General features: G+C 38.8%; 1 protein-coding gene across 1 annotated transcript; it reads right to left on the bottom strand.

Annotated features, from left to right (window-relative positions):
- Nucleotides 1–3,775: 3,775 nt before the first annotated feature.
- LOC147373664 (putative inactive serine protease 58) lies at nucleotides 3,776–12,456 on the bottom strand (the record flags this gene model as incomplete). The annotated part of the gene is made up of 4 exons (XM_086398057.1): nucleotides 3,776–4,051; nucleotides 4,450–4,586; nucleotides 5,389–5,639; nucleotides 12,311–12,456. Coding segments are annotated over 4 exons (681 nt in total), but the record flags the coding sequence as incomplete, so codon positions are not given.
- Nucleotides 12,457–19,779: the final 7,323 nt, after the last annotated feature.

Raw genomic sequence — 19,779 nt, forward strand, 5'->3', positions numbered from 1 at the left:
GTATTCTTGGGCTTCCCTTGTGGCTCAGCTGGTAAAGAATCTGCCTGCAATGCAGGAGACACATGTTTAATTCCTGGGTTGGGAAGATCCCCTGGAGAAGGGAAAGGCTACTCACTCCAGTATTCTCGCCTGGAGAATTCACAAAGAGTCAGACATGACTGAGCAACTTTTGCTTTCACTTTTCAGGGACATGAGAGCTATTCATGAGCATAGCTTCTTGTGGCCTCCAGTCAGCTTGGAATGAGCCCAGAAAAGGTGATAGCAGTATGACCCAGGATACAGGCAGTGCCCTTGGAAAGAAAGAGGTGGTTGAGAGGATCTGAGAAGTTATACATCTGTGTCCATTAAAATGGCCCCACAGACATGCCATGAAAATAAGAATGAATATATAAAGCATTTGTTCTAGCATTAAGTATAGTTAATGCTATATAGCACAAGTATAGCTAGATAGCACAAGCATTAAGCATAGCTTGATGCAGAGATGGAAGAGGTTTTGGAAACTGTATCACTGGAGATGGTTTTAATTGTAGCAACTGAAAGCCTGACTCAAACTATCTTACACATTGAAAGAAATCTAGTAGATGATAAGTGAAAATGTCTAGAGAAAAGGCCTACATTCTGTCACAGTTTTATTAGGACTTCGCTCTACTTCTGGGCAATGCTCTTCTTTTGATTTCTGTGTGTGGGCTTCATCCTTAGGCAGTTTCCCCAGTGGTCACTGCAAAATGACAGCAGCAACTTTGATTCTCATTCATAGGCCATGTTCATATGCCCAGAGCAATGTCTCAACACAGCTCATTCTGTGTTATCCCAACATTGAACATAAATAAAGGGTTTGATGTTTAACACAGGGATTTCACTGCTAAGCTTGGGACAAGCAGGTCACATCCCTAGTGCATTATAATTGAAAATAATAGAGGAGAGTAGAAGTGGATGCTGAGAAGGCAACCACAGCATCCACAGGTTTAACTCTTTTGTTTTGTATATCAAATAAATCTAAGAGCCAAAGCCCAATTATTTTCTAAATTTACATAGTCTGTCAATTCTAATAAAGGAACCACAATCTACTGCATATCATCCCTCACATATTTCCAAAGAAGAAGGTATACAATGAGGAAGGAAATGACTGAGAAGGAAAGATGTGATGTCAGAAGTACGCAAAAGTAGGCAAGTATGTGGTAATAACAGAGGTGGTGCAAGTAGAATAGTTTACCAAGGGAACCAATAGAAATGAAGACCCATAATCAGATTTTGGAACGAACTCTTCAGGACACTGGAATGGGTCTAAGATAAATAAATAAAAACAGAATAAATTAGGGATAAATAGAAGTTAATAGGCACCATTTACACATGAGTTTAGAAAGGATCTTTGAAATAATTTATAAGTTATAGACCCATGAAAGGTGATCTCTCTCATGAGCTAAAGATCAGACATGATTGAATCAGAAGGCTGGAGACAAGATAGTTCTCCTCCACACTGCAGAGGAGACCCAGCCGCCTGACCAGGCCATCCTTCATGTTTCCATTTTTGTTGTGTTCTTCACTTACCACACTGAAATCTGCTGTTTTGTATCAGGGGTCCATTTCAGTGCAATGGACGTGAGCTAAAGAGAAGGGTATGGGATATTAACCCCAATCCATGGAAAGAGAAAAAGGAACCAGAAAGGGAATACAACAGTGATTGGTGGATATGTCAGGAGAGGGAGGTGGACGTGAGGGAAAACAGGGTAGAGGCTACCTGAAGTTACTGATAAACCAAGTTAAATGTGGGACAGAAATGAAAAGGCTTTGCAACCATATGCAAGATTGGGGCTTCCTTGATGGCTCAGATGGTAAAGAATCTGCCTGTGATATGGGAGATCTGGGTTCAGTCTTCTGAACCCACTCTAGTATTCTTGCCTGGAGAATCCTAAGGACAGAGGAGCCTGGTGGGCTACAGTCCATAGCCTTGCAAAGAGTGAGACAGGAATGTGACTAACACTTTCACTTTCTTCCATATACAGAATTGAGTTTAGAAGAAATTGACCGGATAAGTAGAAAGGTATTCACACTCTCCACAAATTAGTAGATTGATTAACTGTCCATTCATGTGTTAGTCTCTCAGTTGTGTCTGACTCTTTGTGACCCCGACTGTAGCCCACCAGGCTTCTCTGCCCATGGGTTTTTCCAGGCAAGAATACTGAAGTGGGTTGCCATTTCCTTCTCTAGAGGATCTTTCTGACCCAGGAATCAAACCTGGACCTTCCCCATTGCAGCAGATTCTTTACCATCTGAGCCACCAAGGAAGCACATTCATAGATAGATAAATAGATAGATACAGGCAATGATTTACCCTTCCCTTTTACATTGGAGAGCAAGGTGAGATAGAAAGAAGGCAATTCATACCAGGAAAATCCAAAGTCAGAAGATATGAAGAAGCAAAAATGCCCAATGGTTGAAGTACTGGTGACCCAATCAATAAGACAGGCTTGCAAGTAGAGGGCCTGATTCAATCTAGAACAACTGCAATGGGATAAAGACATTGAGAACTGTAAGAATGAGGCCAGGAAAAGGAGGACAGAAGTACAGATAGGTTGTTAGGAAAATCATGCCAATGAAAAGTTCAGGTTGCAACTAGCTCAAATGGCTGAGGACAATATACCATCTGGCATATCCTGGAAGGACAGAGAATATCTCTTAACAACTTGGAGTAGGAATTAAGTAGGCAACAAAAAATGAAACAGTTGGAAACTGTTAAAATTACTAACTGTTGCCAATTCCTGAATCCCTCCTATGCATTCCAATATACTTAGCACTTAACACATTATCTCTGATCACCATGATAGTCTTAAAAGGAATAATGGCTTTGATTTTGAGAAGCTTTGTGAAAGTAAGCAATTTATATCAATCAGCAGTTTGAACAAAAGAATCCCAATATTTCACTACACTGGACAAAATAAAAATGTGTTTTACATTTCAGATACTAAAATTTCTTGATCACTCAGTATTTTATATAAAAATTAGCAGATTTTAGATCAAAATCAGTTTACTCTATCATGGATTAATGAAACTTGATATGTGGAGAATATATTTGTGGAACGACAAACAAGTGTCTTTTGGGTGTGCTTGAGAATAAAAGCATGTGCTCACAAATATATGCATGGCCTAGAGAATGCATTCAGGGTCATGAATGAAATCTCTCAGCCAAAATCCTCATGAATTTTACTATTGCATTTCCCTGTAAGAAAGGAAAATGTATTGGAAGGAAAATATATTGGGGAAAAAAACAATCCAACCACTTATGAAATCCTTGATATTTGTAATATGAATTACAAAATTCATATAAACCCATATTCCAAAATTACACTGACCTATGGGTGGCCTCAGCAAACCTCAGAAAATTTTGATTTCACAGATCTTTTAAGTAGGTAATGGAAACATTAACTATAACACCCATACACACATACACTCTCTTTGTCTCTCACTCACTCACCCAGGAGACATTTGGTCACTAGAAGAATTACTAAATCATCTAACTAATTTCAGCAAATTACTGCTCAGGTATGTGGTTTGCATCATGCCCAAACAGACTCCTAGTAGTTATTGTTCCTCATATCCACTTGTCTTCTGTGTTCTTAGCATAAAACAGGCAGTATTTTAACAGAAGTATCTGAGTTGGTAGGACTACACTTCTTGAGACCAGCATCCTGTTTTCAATGTTATAAACACTTGTTCGTGAGCTGGGAATAAGCAAAGAAGTAGTTAAAGAAACTAGAGAAATGTCAACACCCAGGAGTCATCAGTGATTTCTCTTGACACTCCATGCAAGCATAGATCCTAGGAAAAATTGGGACTAAGATACAGAAAGTCGTTTCCATGGATCAGCTGGGATGTAGGGAGGGTGTCAATGGAGTTGCGAATCAGCTTATGTAGAAATAATGCTCCTGATCCATGGAATGTGGCTGTAGATGTTAGTGAAGACAGCAGAATGATCTGTCAGAAAACATCCAGTTGTCCAAGACATAATTCCTTGTAATTTATTGCCACATGTGGCTGGTGCAGCTGTGGTCACCTGCCAGACAGAACAGAGGGGATCAGAACTTCCTTCCCACCTGGAAATTTGTCAACTCTTGAACAAAAGCAAAGGCCACTATATCTGCCATGCAAAAGGACCTGGGATACAATAGTGTGAAAGCTTTCCACTGCATTAACCACTGCTACCTCCCACTCATCCCTGGACAGAAATTTCAAAATGATAACTGGAAGACAGCCTTACACTCCTCAACAATCTATTTCTCTCATCTCTCACATAGGATGGAGGAGACAGAGTCATCATTCTTCAGCCCTTTACTCTCTGAGCTCTCAGTCTGTCTGCAAAATACAGACCCTCATGAAGGATGAGGAGTAACAGAGACACAAAGACAAAGAACAGAGACTGAGCTTATGGGCAAATGAAATGAGAAAGGTTACCTGGCACTCATCTGTGTTTTTTCTTAAGTGTCCCACACAGAACACGTCTTCAAAGAACTTTTTATGCAGTAATGTTCTGCAGACCAAATCAGTACTCAGTTCAGTCATGAAGCTTTGCAGGTAACCTCTTCTATTTCCTAAGCATAATAAATAAAGGAGACTTTCATTCCTCTTTTCATTTTCATAAGGTATTTTGCCTCCCTCTCCTTCAGGGCTTCTTTTCAGTTAGAATAGACTGCAGAGAAAGAACATGGATTAAACATGTCCTCCTGTTTATTTATCATCTTTGAAAGATGATCAGCATCAAGGTGTGGTACCAACCAAGACACTCCAAACAATATCTGAATCCAAGCTCTGCCATCATGAAGTTTATGACTTTGGACAACTAGTTAACCTCCCTGAGTCTCAGTTTCCTCATTTATAAGATATAAATCCTAAGAAAACTGATCTACATGATATATGATGATGACTGAATAATACATATAGGATGCTTAGTGCCTGGGACATAATTAGTGTTCAACAAATGGTAGCATCTGTCATTGTTGTAAGTGATAACCATATCACTGACAGGCAGGTAAAGGAAAAATATGATTTTCATCAATTTGCAAATTAAGATTCAGAGAAGTTAAAGGATCTTTCAGTAATCATATAATAAATGGCAGAACCAAAACTCAAACATAAATCCCTGAGCCTCAGCCCTCTGCTGTGTGTACCAATGTGATACATACATGCAACACATTGATTTAGGATTAGATTCCCAAAGCCCTAAAGGAGATGACCCCTTCTATTCTAAAGAGCTGACACCATTGCTCTATTTCTCCCGTTACAACTGGATGCTTAAAAATTAGTTCCAATTCCTTCCCCTGACTCCTCAGAGATCCTGAAGATGTGAACATATCCAAGAATACAGCTAACTATTCTTTTTTGACAATCACTCACCAAAAGATCTTTTATCCTCCACCCAGGTGTAAACCAAGCAATCTGCAATGTCACTTGAATTGGAAACAGGCAACTGAAACATGCTGGTAGAGAAGAAGGTGAGAGGTACAGACAACTTTATCAGCATAAGATCATTTTTAGGAGAAGTGAAAGTGAAGTTTGGGTGAATGATGACCTCCTCATAAGGCAGAATCTCCCCAATTAACTCTTGAAAAGTGGTGGCTCCACCAGTTAAGATAACCTGGAGATCTCTGGAAAATGGAGAGAAAAAAATGTTGATACTATCTACTATCACATATCACATATCACAAGGCTAATCTCTCTCTCTTTCTTTCTATCTCCCTCACACACACACAGTCATGTGCACTTTCCTTCCATAGTAATCCATTTAAGCTCCTCTCATCTTTGTCCATCTAAACCTTTATGCGTAGCTGCCACTGTGGTCAGGTAGGTTGTCTGCCATAAAACGTAGTGGGTTGCCATTGTTGTTGTTCAGTTACTCGGTCATGTCCAACCCTTTGCAACCCCAGGCACCGCAGCATGCCAGGCTTCCCTATCCTTCACTGTCTCCCACAGAATTTGCTCCAACTCATGTCTATTGAGTTGATGATGCCATACAACCATCTCATTTTCTGTCACCCCCTTCTCCTGCCCTCAGTCTTTCCCAGCATCAGGGTCTTTTCTAATGAGTCAGCTCTTCGCATCAGGTGGCCAAAGTATTAGAGCTTCAGCTTCAGCATTAGTCCTTTTCATGAATATTCAGGGTTGATTTCCTTTAGGATTGACTGGTTTGATCTCCTTGCTGTCCAAGGGACTCTCAAGAGTCTTTTCCAACACCACAGTTTGAAAGCATCAATTCTTCAGCACTCAGCCTTCTTTATGGTTGCCATTAACCCAGACTATAATGTGAATGGTACCTCCAGGACGTAAGCATACAATAGCTTGGTCTCCAATTTTAGCATATTTCCAGGGAGAAGCTTAAATCTGACACCCAGAAATAGCTGAAAGAAGTGTACAAGTAGATAGTCAAGGTTTCTCTGAAAGTAGCTTCTTTAAGTGGACTTCTTTGGGTGTTAGGGGTAAACAAGAAATATGAGATTGTACAAACGAAATAATTAACAGCTTAGAGAGTTGAAATATTTTAAAGCTAGGGAGGATCATCCAAATATGCTATGCTCTACTCATCTCAGTCAAAAATTCACTGTTTACAGGGTTTTCTGATGGTCCTTTACAAGAATAAGAGTCAAAAATACTGGATGTTCCACTGAGATCCAGTTGAAATCCACTCGCTAACATGGCTCAAGATTCTAAATTTAGAACAGGACACTTCTCTGAGGCCCCTGAGTCTCCCACTCAGGGGTCTCTCCAACCATAACAGTGAAATAAATACCATATCGGTACTGAACACCACTTTTCTGCTGCAATCTCAAATGCTAAATTTATTTGTCTCCTAACAGCAGTATAATTTGCCTCAATCTATTCTTGTCACTCTGTTGGGAGTTTATAAGATAAAACTGTGGTGCTGGAGAAGACTCTTGAGAGTGCCTTGGACTGCAAGGAGATCAAACTAGTCAATCCTAAAGGAAATCAATCCTGAATATCCATTGGAAGGGCTGATGCTGAAACTGAAGCTCCAATACTTTGGCCACCTGACGCAAAGAGTCAAGTCACTGGAAAAGACCCTCATGCTGGGAAAGACTGAATGCAAAAGGAGAAGGGGACAGCAGAGGATGAGATGGTTAGATAGCATCCTGACTTAATGGACATGGAGTTTGAGCAAACTCCAGAAAATAGTGAAGGACAGGGGAGCTTGGCATGCTGCAGTCCATGGGATTGCAAAGAGTCAGACACAACTTTGCAACTGAACAACAACAGCATCATAAAATATATTTATAATTAAAAGTCTACTTATATTGAAGAAAATTCATAAGTAAACAGATGATTCTTGGGCAAATTATGATAAGTGAATTTCAGCTTAAAACAACTCTATGGCATGGAGGAGGGCTTTCCTGATGGCTCAGTGGTAAAGAATCCGTCTGACCATGCAAGAGACACCAGTGTGGTCCCGGGTCTGGGAAGATCGCACATGCCGCGGGACAACTGAGCCCGTACACCACAACCACTGTGCTCTAGAGCCCACGCTCCACAATGAGAAACCGTGCACTGCAACAAAGAGTGGCCTCCATTCACTGCAACTAGAGAAAGCCCACTTGCCCCAACAAAGACCCAGCACAACCAAAAATAAAATAAATAATGTTTCAGAAAACTAAATTATGGTGAAAAAGTACCAGAAGCGTAGGTGCCTCTGAGAAATATGAGTGGAAAGTAACTGAAAAGTTTAGGATGAACATCAGGATATTGTTTAACTTAAGACTTTATTAAATATTCATATTAAAATTTGAAAAGTGAAAGTGAAAGTCAGACATGTCCTGCTCTTTGTGACCCCATGGACTATACAGTCCATGGAATTCTCCAAGCCAGAATACTACAGTGGGTAGCAGTTCCCTTCTCCAAGGGATTTTCCCAACCCAGGGATCGAACCCAGGTGTCCGGCATTGCAAGTGGATTCTTTACCAGCTGAGCCACCAGGGAAGCCATTAAAATTTACAAAGTAATAACTGAAAGAATAGAAAAAAAAGGACAATTTAAAAGTTATCTAAATTACTAATCTAACAAGAAAGCAAAAGTATTTTTACCCAAACAAAATACAGTAGAAATTCAAAATAGGTAAAGAGCAAATATAAACATAGCAATAATCAAAATAACCACAAATGGCCTAAATTCACCAATTAAAAGACAAATTATGGTATTACATTTTTTTTAAGTCCTGCTATATATAAATTAAGATACATGCTTAAATCAAAAGGATACAGAAAGGTGGAAAAGAAAAGATGTAAACATGATATACCAGGAGAACAGTAACCAAAAGAAAACCAGGGTTGGTGTATTAAAAGCTGACAAAGATAGGTTTTAAGATAAAACATATTAACTGTATGAGAGAAAGAAATGACATATAATAACAGGTTTGATTTTACCAGTAATGTACCAAGTACCTAAATTTATAAATGTACCTAAATTTATAGATACCAAATAAAATAGCCTAAAATATATTTTTAAAAAACAAAAAGTAATAAATATAAGTTCATAAAACTATTTTGACCAGTCTACTAACACAGAGGAATAATTTCAACACAATCCTCTCATTTCCTGGTTTCAAGCAAAAAAAAAAAAAATTAGAAAGGATATAGAAGATTTGAACTACATAATTTAAAAGTTTGATATACTAGATATACTGAACATACATAAAACTTTCACCCATAAAATTAGAGAGTACACTTTCTTTCAAGCACACAAGAAACATTTATAAAAATTGACTCCATACTAGTCCCAAAACTAAGTCTCAATGATTTTCAAAGAATCAGTATCACATAGATCACATTCTCAGACCACAAAACACTAGTGTGTATCTGTTCATCCAAAACTCCTCATTTATCCCTCCTTACATTTCCCCTTTGGTAACCATAAGTTTGTTTTCTACGTCTGTGGATCTATTTCTGTTTTTTATATAAGTTCATTTGTAATATTTTTTTAGAATCCACAATAAGCAATATCATATGATCTCTGTCTTTGTCTTACTTCACTTAGTATGATAATCTCTAGATCCATCCATGTTGCTGCAAATGGCATTATTTCATTCTTTTTAATGGCTGAGTATGAAACTCCAATACTTTGGCCACCTCATGCGAAGAGTTGACTCATTAGAAAAGACTGATGCTGGGAGGGATTGGGGGCAGGAGGAGAAGGGAACGACACAGGATGAGATGGCTGGATGGCATCACCTACTCGATGGACATGAGTTTGAGTGAACTCCGGGAGTTGGTGATGGACAGGGAGGCCTGGAGTGCTGCGATTCATGGGGTTGCAAAGAGTCGGACATGACTGAGTGACTGAACTGAACTGAATATTCCGTTTTATATCGCTATACCACATCTTTATCTATTCATCTTTCATTGGACATTTAGGTTGCTTCCATATCTTGATTATTGTACAATAAATAATGCTGCTATGAACAATGGGGTGCATATATCTTTTAGGATTAGAGTTTTTGTCTTTTGGATATATGCCCAGGAGTAGGATTGCTAGGTCATATGGTAACTCTACTTTTAATCTTTTAAGGATCCTCCATGCTGCCTTCTATTATGGCTGTACCAATTCACATCCCCATCAACCAACAGTGGAAGGAGTTTCCTTATCAAAACACTTTTTTAATTTGGGAAAATTTAGAAAATTCACTCCCAAAATTCTAAACTTACAAATGGAAGATTTAATCAAGTGGAAATTCTATTTTATTTCTTTTTATTGAAGTATATTTGATTTACAATATTATATTAGTTTCAAGTGTACAAGATAGTGATTCAGTATTTTTACAGATTATTCTCCATTCATAGTCATTAAAAGGTAATGGCTGTAACTCCCTATTCTATACAATATATCCTTGTTGCATATGTATTTCAAACACAGTAGTCTGTATCTGTTAATCCATACACCTACTTTCCCCCTTCCTCCATCTGTTCCCCCTCTGGTAAATCCCAGCTTGTTTTCTATATCTGGGAGTCTGTTTCTGTTTTGTGTATACACTCATGTATTATTTTTTAGATTCCACATTTAAGTCAAATCATATTTGTCTTTCTCTGACTTATCTGACTAAGCATAATATTCTCTAGGTCCATCCATGTTGCTGCAAATGGCAGAATTCCTTCTGTTTATGCCTCAGTAACTTCTCATTGAATATATATATGTGGACATATATATATAGATATATATAGATATATATCTCACAATTTCTTTATCCATTCAACTGTTGATGGACGCTTGGGTTGCTTCCATATCTTGGCTACTGTAAATCATGCTTCTATGAACATTGGGGGTGCAGGTATCTTTTTTAATTACTGTTTTCATTTTTTCTGGATATTTGCCCAGGAATGGAATTGCTGGATCATGTTACAGTTTTATTTTTAGTATTTTGAGAAACTCCATGATGTTTTCCACACTGGCACACCAATTCACATTCCCACGAATAGTGTATATGAGTCCTCTTTGCTCCACATCCTCTCCAACATTTGTTATTTGTACCTTTTTTCATCATGACCATTCTGACAGGTATGAGTAATATCTCATTGCGGTTTTGATTTGCATTTCTTTAATAATTAGTGATATTACCATCCAACTGATATAAAAAGTCAAAGCACTTCCAAGTAAATCCCAATAGAACTTTTCATAGAATGCAACAAGTTGATTTTTAAATTTATGTAAAAGAATTCCTAAGCATTCCTGATGAAGAATAAGATGGCTGGCCAACCACATCATACACCACAAATTATGATAAAGTCATAATTATTAAGGCACTGCAGCCTATACTAAATAAACCAATGGAGCAGCAATGACAGCCCAGAAACAGACCCATGGACAGATAGAAATTTGATAGACAACAAACAGATACTGTAGATCAGTGCAGAAAGAAGGGACTACTTACAAATGATATTTGGATATTTTGCTTAATACGTTAAAAAAAATAAAATTGGATCCCTACTTCACATCATTCACAAAAATCAATTCCAAATTATACAAAAAATTTAAATATTAAAGTCAAAGCTTTAAAATCTTTAGAAGTAAATGTAAAGGAATATCTTTCTGCTTATGATCATAAAAGATATTTTCAACTGGGCACAATGATCAATAACCACAAATAAAGACTGATAATTCAAGTTTTAAATTTAATTATACTGAAGTTAAGAACTCTTTTTACATTAATGAATCACTTATTTTTTCATTGAAAGCTTGCATGCTTTATATGTTTGTATATATGTCTTAAACATTAGTTGCAAAGTACCATGTGGGTTTCTAATTTATTTATATATATATATATTATTTATTATTTATAAATATTTATTTATTTATATATTTCCTTTTTTTTGACATTAAGAACTTTTATGCATGAAAATACACCATAAAGAGAAGATAAAGCCACAGAGTGGAAGATATTTTCAACATGTATAACTGACAAACGACTAATATCTAGAGCACTTATAGAAATCCTATGAAGCAGTATTTTTACAATACACAAAATGTTCGAAAGACAAAAAAGAGTATTTCCCAAAAGATACATTAGTGTCAGGAGAAGGAAGAGGGGGAGGGGGAGGAAGGATGTTGATCATCACTACTAGTCAAAGTAACACAATTAAGATAATTGACACTTAATCAGCAAAAAAATTAAAGAGCTTGACAATACCCAATGTTGGAAGAACTCATAAATTGCTGGAGGGTGTGTAAAGATAAACATTTGCAAGCTCTACAACCAAGAAATTCCACTCCTTGTTATATATTCTATTTATATACCAAGAGGTGTACTTACAGATACAAATCAATATGTTGTGATACCAATACATATATAGATACAGAATATCTCTCACAGATACATACACAAGAAAAAGTTCTAAGGTACATGGTACAAGTATGTTTACAGTAATACTTCAAAATAGCAGAATGCTAGAAATAACTGAAACATCTATCAAGAAAAGAATGAACCAAACTGTGTGACATTCACATTGAAAAATTATACAGCAATGAAAAATGAAATACAGTCACATCTAACAGTTTTGGATGAATCTTAAAAATGTTAAGAACAATGTGCAGGTTTATTTTTATGTGTATATGAAATATTGTTCTATACCATAAAACTGTTTCCTTTCTGGACATGTTAAACATAAGAACGTGTAGTTAAATTTTATCTGTGTACTTGAGCTCCCCTTTACCATCAAATCATTAAGAATTCCTGACTAGCACAAGTTCTATACAATTTCCACAGGAGTGTTGAGCCTCAGCCTGGAAGCCTTAATAGAGTAGAACATTCCCCACCACTTACGGTAAGAAGCAGTGTGCTGCCGTTATCACCCACTGAGGAGCAATCAGAGTCCCCATACAGGACTTGTAACTGGATTTCAGATATAATAAATAGAAAAGATTGTTTAGGTCTGCAGTATCTTCAACAAAAACTGAAATAACACCTGAAACACACAAAGAGAAGAATCACTGGGATATAACACAGCTGGTTAAAGGGAACTGGCATGGTTATGGAGATTTTAAGACACCAGTGTCAGATAGTATCAATATTTACCACATTGATCACTTAGCCTACCCTATGGTACTGAGTCCCATACTGTACAAAGACTGTACCAAGCACTTTGTTATTGCTGCTTAGTCGCTCAGTGATGTCTGACTCTTTTGTGACCCCATGGACTGTAGCCCACCAGGCTCCTCTGTCCCTGGGATTTCCCAGGCAAGAACACTGGAGTGAGCTGCCATTTCCTTCTAAAGAGAAGCAGGGAGATAATGCAGAGGAGAAGGACATATACGGGTATTGGACTCAGATAGACTGAAGTCAGAATCCTTGAAACAACCATCATTTACTAGTTATATGACTTTAAGTAAATTTCCTGAGGTTAAGTTCTTACTTTGTAAAATAATATAAACTGCATCCACTTCACCTTTTTATTTCCTGTGAAAATTTTAAAAAATGTATTTTTAAAGTATCTAAAATGCAATCTCAAAAACGACAGAATGATCTGTTCGTTTCCAAGGCAAACCATTTAATATCACGTAATCCAAGTCTATGTATGCCCTGACCAGTAATGCTGAAGAAGGTGAAGTTGAACAGTTCTATGAAGACCTACAAGACCTTCTAGAACTAATACCCAAAAAAGATGTCCTGTTCATTATAGGGGTCTGGAATGCAAAAGTAGGAAGTCAAGAAACACCTGGAGTAACAGGCAAATTTGGCCTTGGAGTACAGAATGAAGCAGGGCAAAGACTTAATAGAGTTCTGCCAAGAGAACCTACTAGTCATAGCAAACACCCTCTTCCAACAACACGAGAAGACACTACACATGGACATCACCAGATGGTTGACACCAAAATCAGATTGATTATATTCTTTGCAACGAAAGATGAAGAAGTTCTATACAGTCAGCAAAAACAAGACCAGGAGCTGACTGTGGCTCAGATCATGAACTCCTTATTGCCAAATTCAGACTTCAATTGAAGAAAGTGGAGAAAACCACTAGACCATTCAGGTATGACCTAAATCAAATCCCTTATGACTATATACTGGAAGTGAGAAATAGATTTAAGGGACTAGATCTGATGGACAGAGTGCCTGAAGAACTAGGGACAGAGGTTCATGACATTGTACAGGAGATAGGAATCAAGACCATCCCCAAGGAAAAGAAATATATAAAAGCAAAATGGCTGTCTGGGGAGGCCTTACAAATAGCTGTGAAATGAAGAGAAGCCAAAAGCAAAGAAGAAAAGGAGAGATATACCCATTTGAATGCAGAGTTCCAAAGAATAGCAAGGAGAGGTAAGAAAGCCTTCCTCAGCGATCAATGCAAAGAAATAGAAGAAAACAACAGAATGGGAAAGACTAGAGATCTCTTCAAGAAAATTAGAGATACCAAAGGAACATTTCATGCAAAGATGGGCTCAATAAAGGACAGAAATGGTATGGACCTAACAGAAGCAGAAGATATTAAGAAGAGGTGGCAAGAATACACAGAACTGTACCAAAAAGATCTTCACGACCCAGATACTCATGATAGTATGATCACACACCTAGAGCCAGACATCCTGGAATGTGAAGTCAATTGGGCCTTAGGAAGCATCACTACGAACAAAGCTAGTGGAGGTGATGGAACTCCAGTTGAGCTATTTCAAATCCTGAAAGATGATGCTGTAAAGTGCTGCACTCAATATGACAGCAAATTTGGAAAACTCAGCAGTGCCCACAGGACTGGAAAAGGTCAGTTTTCATTCCAATCCCAAAGAAAGGCAACGCCAAAGAAAGCTCAAACTACTGTACAATTGCACTCATCTCACATGCTAGTAAAATAATACTCAAAATTCTCCAAGCCAGGCTTCAGCAATACATGAACTGTGAACTTCCAGATGTCCAAGCTGGTTTTAGAAAAGGCAGAGGAACCAGAGATCAAATTGCCAACATCCACTGGATCATCGAAAAAGCAAGAGAGTTCCAGAAAAACATCTATTTCTGCTTTATTGACTATGCCAAAGCCTTTGACTGTGTGGATCACAATAAACTGTGGAAAATTCTGAAAGAGATGGGAATACCAGACCAGCTGACCTGCCTCTTGAGAAACATGTATGTAGGTCAAGAAACAACAGTTAGAACTGGACATGGAACAACAGACTGGTTCCAAATAGGAAAAGGAGTATGTCAAGGCTCCATATTGTCACCCTGCTTATTTAACTTATATGCAGAGTACATCATGAGAAATGCTGGGCTGGAAGAAGCACAAGCTGGAATCAAGATTGCAGGGAGAAATATCAATAACCTCAGATATGCAGATGACACCACCCTTATGGCAGAAAGTGAAGAACTAAAGAGCCTCTTGATGAAAGTGAAAGAGGAGAGTGAAAAAGTTGGCTTAAAGCTCAACATGCAGAAAACTAAGATCATGGCATCCGGTCCCATCACTTCATGGGAAATAGATGGGGAAATAGTGGAAACAGTGTCAGACTTTATTTCTTTGGGCTCCAAAACCACTGCAGATGATGACTGCATCCATGAAAATAAAAGACACTTACTCCTTGGAAAGCAAGTTATGACCAACCTAGATAGCATATTAAAAAGCAGAGACATTACTTTGTCAACAAAGGTCCGTCTAGTCAAGGCTATGGTTTTTCCAGTGGACATGTATGGATGTAAGACTTGGACTATAAAGAAAGCTGAGCACCGAAAAATGGATGCTTTTGAACTGTGGTATTGGAGAAGACTCTTGAGAGTCCCTTGGACTGCAGGAGATCCAACCAGTCCATCCTATAGGAGATCAGATCAGTCCTGGGTGTTCATTGGTAGGACTGATATTGAAGCTGAAACTCCAATACTTTGGCCACCTGATGCGAAGAGCTGACTCATTTGAAAAGACCCTGATGCTGGGAAAGATTGAGGACAGGAGGAGAAGGGGACAACAGAGGATGAGATGGTTGGATGGCATCACTGACTCAATAGACATGGGTTTAGGTGGACTCCAGGAGTTGGTGATGGACAGAGAGGCCTGGCGTGCTGTGGTTCATGGGGTCGCAAAGAGTCGGACACCACTGAGTGACTGAACTGAACTCAAAGTACTTAGTGGGATTTCCCAGGTGGTTTAGTGGTAAAGAATCTACCTGTCAGTGTTAGGGACATGGGTTCAATTCCTGGTTCAGGAAGTACTCCTGGCGAAGGAAATGGCAACCTACTCCAGTTTTTCACTTTTCACTTCATGGTACTAGAATCGCACACTGTACAAACACTGTACTAAGCAGTTTGTTATTGTTGTTTCGTCACTCAGTTGTGTCTGACTCTTTTGAGATCCCATGGACTGTAGCCCACAAGGCCTCTCTGTAAGAATACTAGAATGGGTTACCACTTCCTCCTCCAGGGTATCTTCCCAAACCAGGGATTGAACCCAGGTCTCTTATACTGGCAAGTGGATTATTTACCACTGAACCACCTATGCAGCCGCACTAAGCACTTTAAGTACTTAAAATTTTTTTTTAATTTTCACAGGAAACAAGATAAAGTGGGTACATTTTATATTATTTTACAAAGTAAGAACTTAACCTTAGGAAATATACTTAAGGTCATACAACTAGTAAATGATGGTTTGTTCAAGCATCCCAATTTCAGTCTACCTGATTCCAAATCCCATGTACATCCTTCTCCTCCACACGATCTCCCGCTTTTCTTCGCCCTGTCTGCAGTTTCCCAGGATGACTTAGCTCATTTCCAATCTCCCAAAGGCTTAAGCCTTCTTGGTTGAATCCACAGTCACAGTCACGCAGCCTGTCCTGCAGCTCCCTGACTTTTCCTACCAGCACACTGCAGGGATGCTCAGAGACCAGTCAGTGTGACTCCAACAGCAATAAGTTCATTAGTTAACCAAAATTAAAACTTTAATTCTGGCATGAAAATATAGGGAGAGATATTCTAAACAGATGGGCATGTAAATATAGGTCAGTACTTATTCTCTGGAAACAGATTATCTGGATTCAAATTCTAGCTCTATCCTTACCAGTAGTAGGAACTTGTACAAATTAGGTAGATCTCTGTACCTTAATCTCCTTATTTGTACACTGAAATCACAAACGAACTTCTCTCCTAAGATTGCTGTGAAAATTGAATGCATTAATGTATGTAAATCACTTGAAAGAATGTTTGGCAAATAATGCATATAATGTGTGTTCAATAAGTGTTATTTTACACTATGGCAGTTTCAAGAATATTTTTATACTGATAAATTGCAAACTAATACTCAGAAAAAGATACAGACAAAGCCTCTCCATTACCTACCAAACAACTAAACATTGGATACTGACTGATATCACCCTTTTTTTGCATTATTGCTACTTCTTTATCAGTGACAGCTCCAACCCTAATTTAATCCTCTTACCTACTAATTAAAACATTTGAAGTACCCAATTAGGGTTCAGTTCAGTTCAGTTCAGTCACTCAGTCATGTCCGACTCTTTGCGACCCCATGAATCGCAGCACGCCAGGCCTCCCTGTCCATCACCAACTCCCGGAGTTCACTCAAACTCACAGCCATCAAGTCAGTGATGCCATCCAGCCATCTCATCCTCTGTCATCCCCTTCTCCTCCTGCCCCCAATCCCTCCCAGCATCAGAATCTTTTCCAATGAGTCAACTCTTCGCATGAGGTGGCCAAAGTACTGGAGTTTCAGCTTCAGCATCATTCCTTCCAAAGAAATCCCAGGGCTGATCTCCTTCAGAATGGACTGGTTGGATCTCCTTGCAGTCCAAGGGACTCTCAAGAGTCTTCTCCAATACCACAGTTCAAAAGCATCAATTCTTTGGTGCTCAGCTTTCTTCACAGTCCAACTCTCATGTCCATACGTGACCACTGGAAAAACCATAGCCTTGATTAGATGGATAGTCTAGTCAACTAGGGTTAGGATACCCTAATTAGAGTCAGAATGTTCCTTCTTGACAACACCGAATTCTGAACTGACTCCATTTCTCTAACTCCATCTTCCAAATTATCCATCAAACCATTTAAGATGCTCCTCCCAAGTTCCCTGTACTGGGACACATGAGGTTCTCTGGAGTGTGTTGTCCCTACTGCATAAAGTTAAAAAAACCTCACTTAAAAAAACTCTTGGTGGTGTTCTTGGTGGCATCTGGTTAGTGGGTTCAACAAGTTAGGTCAAATATTGCTTTTTCCAGTTCAGGAAAGGAAACAGGAAAATATAAAACTATTTCTTTTTTTAAAAAATCTATGTTCCAACTGGGGTTTCTCTTGCTATATCAATTTATATTACTGGTCTATGGGTTTTCATCTAATAAGTAGTAAAAGAACAATGATTTATGCAATATCCCCAAGCATTCAGCATAATGCCCAGCACACAGTATAAACTCAATACATAGGTATTATATAAATGAATTAATGACAGATTAGAGTAAAACTCACTTTGCATGCAAGGGGCCACAGGAAGGCTCTGAAATTAATGCAAGGATTTTATGGATTCATATATGAAACAAGCATCATCACTAAAGGCTAATATTATGTATACAGACATGTATACTTCTGTCCAAATATATACATGCATGCATTTTTTAAATCTGTTGAATACTAATTGGTTTCTGCCATGCATGCATGAATCCATGCTTAGTTGTTTCAGTAATATCTGACTCTCTGCAACCCCATGGACTGTTGCCCACCAGGCTCCTCTGTCCATGGGATTCTCCAGGCAAGAATACTGCAGTGCGTTGCCATTTCCTACTCCAGGGCATCTTCCCAACCCAGAGATCAGACCGGCGTCTCTTGCATCTCCTGCATTGGCAGGTGGATTCTTTACCACTAGTGCCACCTGCTTCGCAACTTTTTTTAGCATAAGAACACCTTTTAGTCTTAAAATACTTTGAATCTTTTTATGATGTTAATGTTGTTGTTCAGTCACTAAGTCGTGTCTGACTCTGCAACCCCATAGACTGAAGCACACCAGGTTTCCCTGTCCTTCACTGCCTCCTGGAGTTTGCACAGATTCATGTTTGTTGTGTCAGTAATAATATCTAACCATCTTATCCTGTAGTCTTTCCAGCATCAGGGTCTTTTCCACTGAGTCAGCTCTTTGCATCAGGTGGCCAAAATATTGGAGCTTCAGCTTCAGCATTGGTCCTTCCAATGAATATTCAGGGTTGATTTCCTTTGGGATTGACTGGTTTGATCTCCTTGCAGTCCAAGGGACTCTCAAGATATATGATGTTAATACATCATGTTTTATTAATAAGACTAAGAGGAGTTCTTATGGTCAAAAAGTGGCAAAACACTTGCATAGGCAATGTTCTAATTCCAGCACATAACTCTAATTCTTATTTAACTCCCACAATCTATCCTGAATCCAGATCATCTCTTGTTAGCGAGAATGCTGGGTCATGTCTGAGTCTTTGCAACCCCATGAACTGTAGCTACCACACTTCTCTGTCCACCGAATTTTCTAAGCGAGAATACAGGAGTGGGTTGCCATTTCCTACTCTAGGGGAGATTCTTGACCCAGGGATCAAACCCACATCTCCCATGTCTCCAGCATCATCATGTGGATTCTTTACCACTGTACCACCTGGAAGTCCAAAAGGACTATTAAGGAATACTATAAACAACTCTTTGCCTACAAACATGAAAACCTAGATGAATTCTGTCTAAGATATACTCTGCCAAAACACAAGAAGAAATAGACAATCTAAATATGTCTATATCTATTCAGTTCAGTTCAGTCGCTCAGTCCTGTCTGACTCCCCGCGACCCCATGAATTGCAGCACGCCAGGCCTCCCTGTCCATCACCAACTCCCGGAGTTTACTCAAACCCACGTCCATCAAGTCGGTGATGCCATCCAGCCATCTCATGCTCCGTCGTCCCCTTCTCCTCCTGCCCCCAATCCCTCCCAGCATTAGAGTCTTTTCCAATGAGTCAACTCTTCACATGAGGTGGCCAAAGTACTGGAGTTTCAGTTTTAGCATCATTCCTTCCAAAGAACACCCAGGACTGATCTCCTTCAGAATGGACTGGTTGGATCTCTTTGCAGTCCAAGGGAGTCTCAAGAATCTTCTCCAACACCACAGTTCAAAAGCATCACTTCTTCGGTGCTCAGCCTTCTTCACAGTCCAACTCTCACATGCATACATGACCACTGGAAAAACCATAGCCTTGACTAGATGGACCTTTGTTGGCAAAGTAATGTCTCTGCTTTTCAATATGCTATCTAGGTTGGCCGTAACTTTCCTTCCAAGGAGTAAGCGTCGTTTAATTTCATGGCTG

Source organism: Bos grunniens, chromosome 4, assembly GCF_055505025.1.
Source record: "Bos grunniens cultivar Pamir isolate PY7600 chromosome 4, Bosgru_T2T1.0, whole genome shotgun sequence".
Taxonomy (NCBI): Eukaryota; Metazoa; Chordata; class Mammalia; order Artiodactyla; family Bovidae; genus Bos; species Bos grunniens.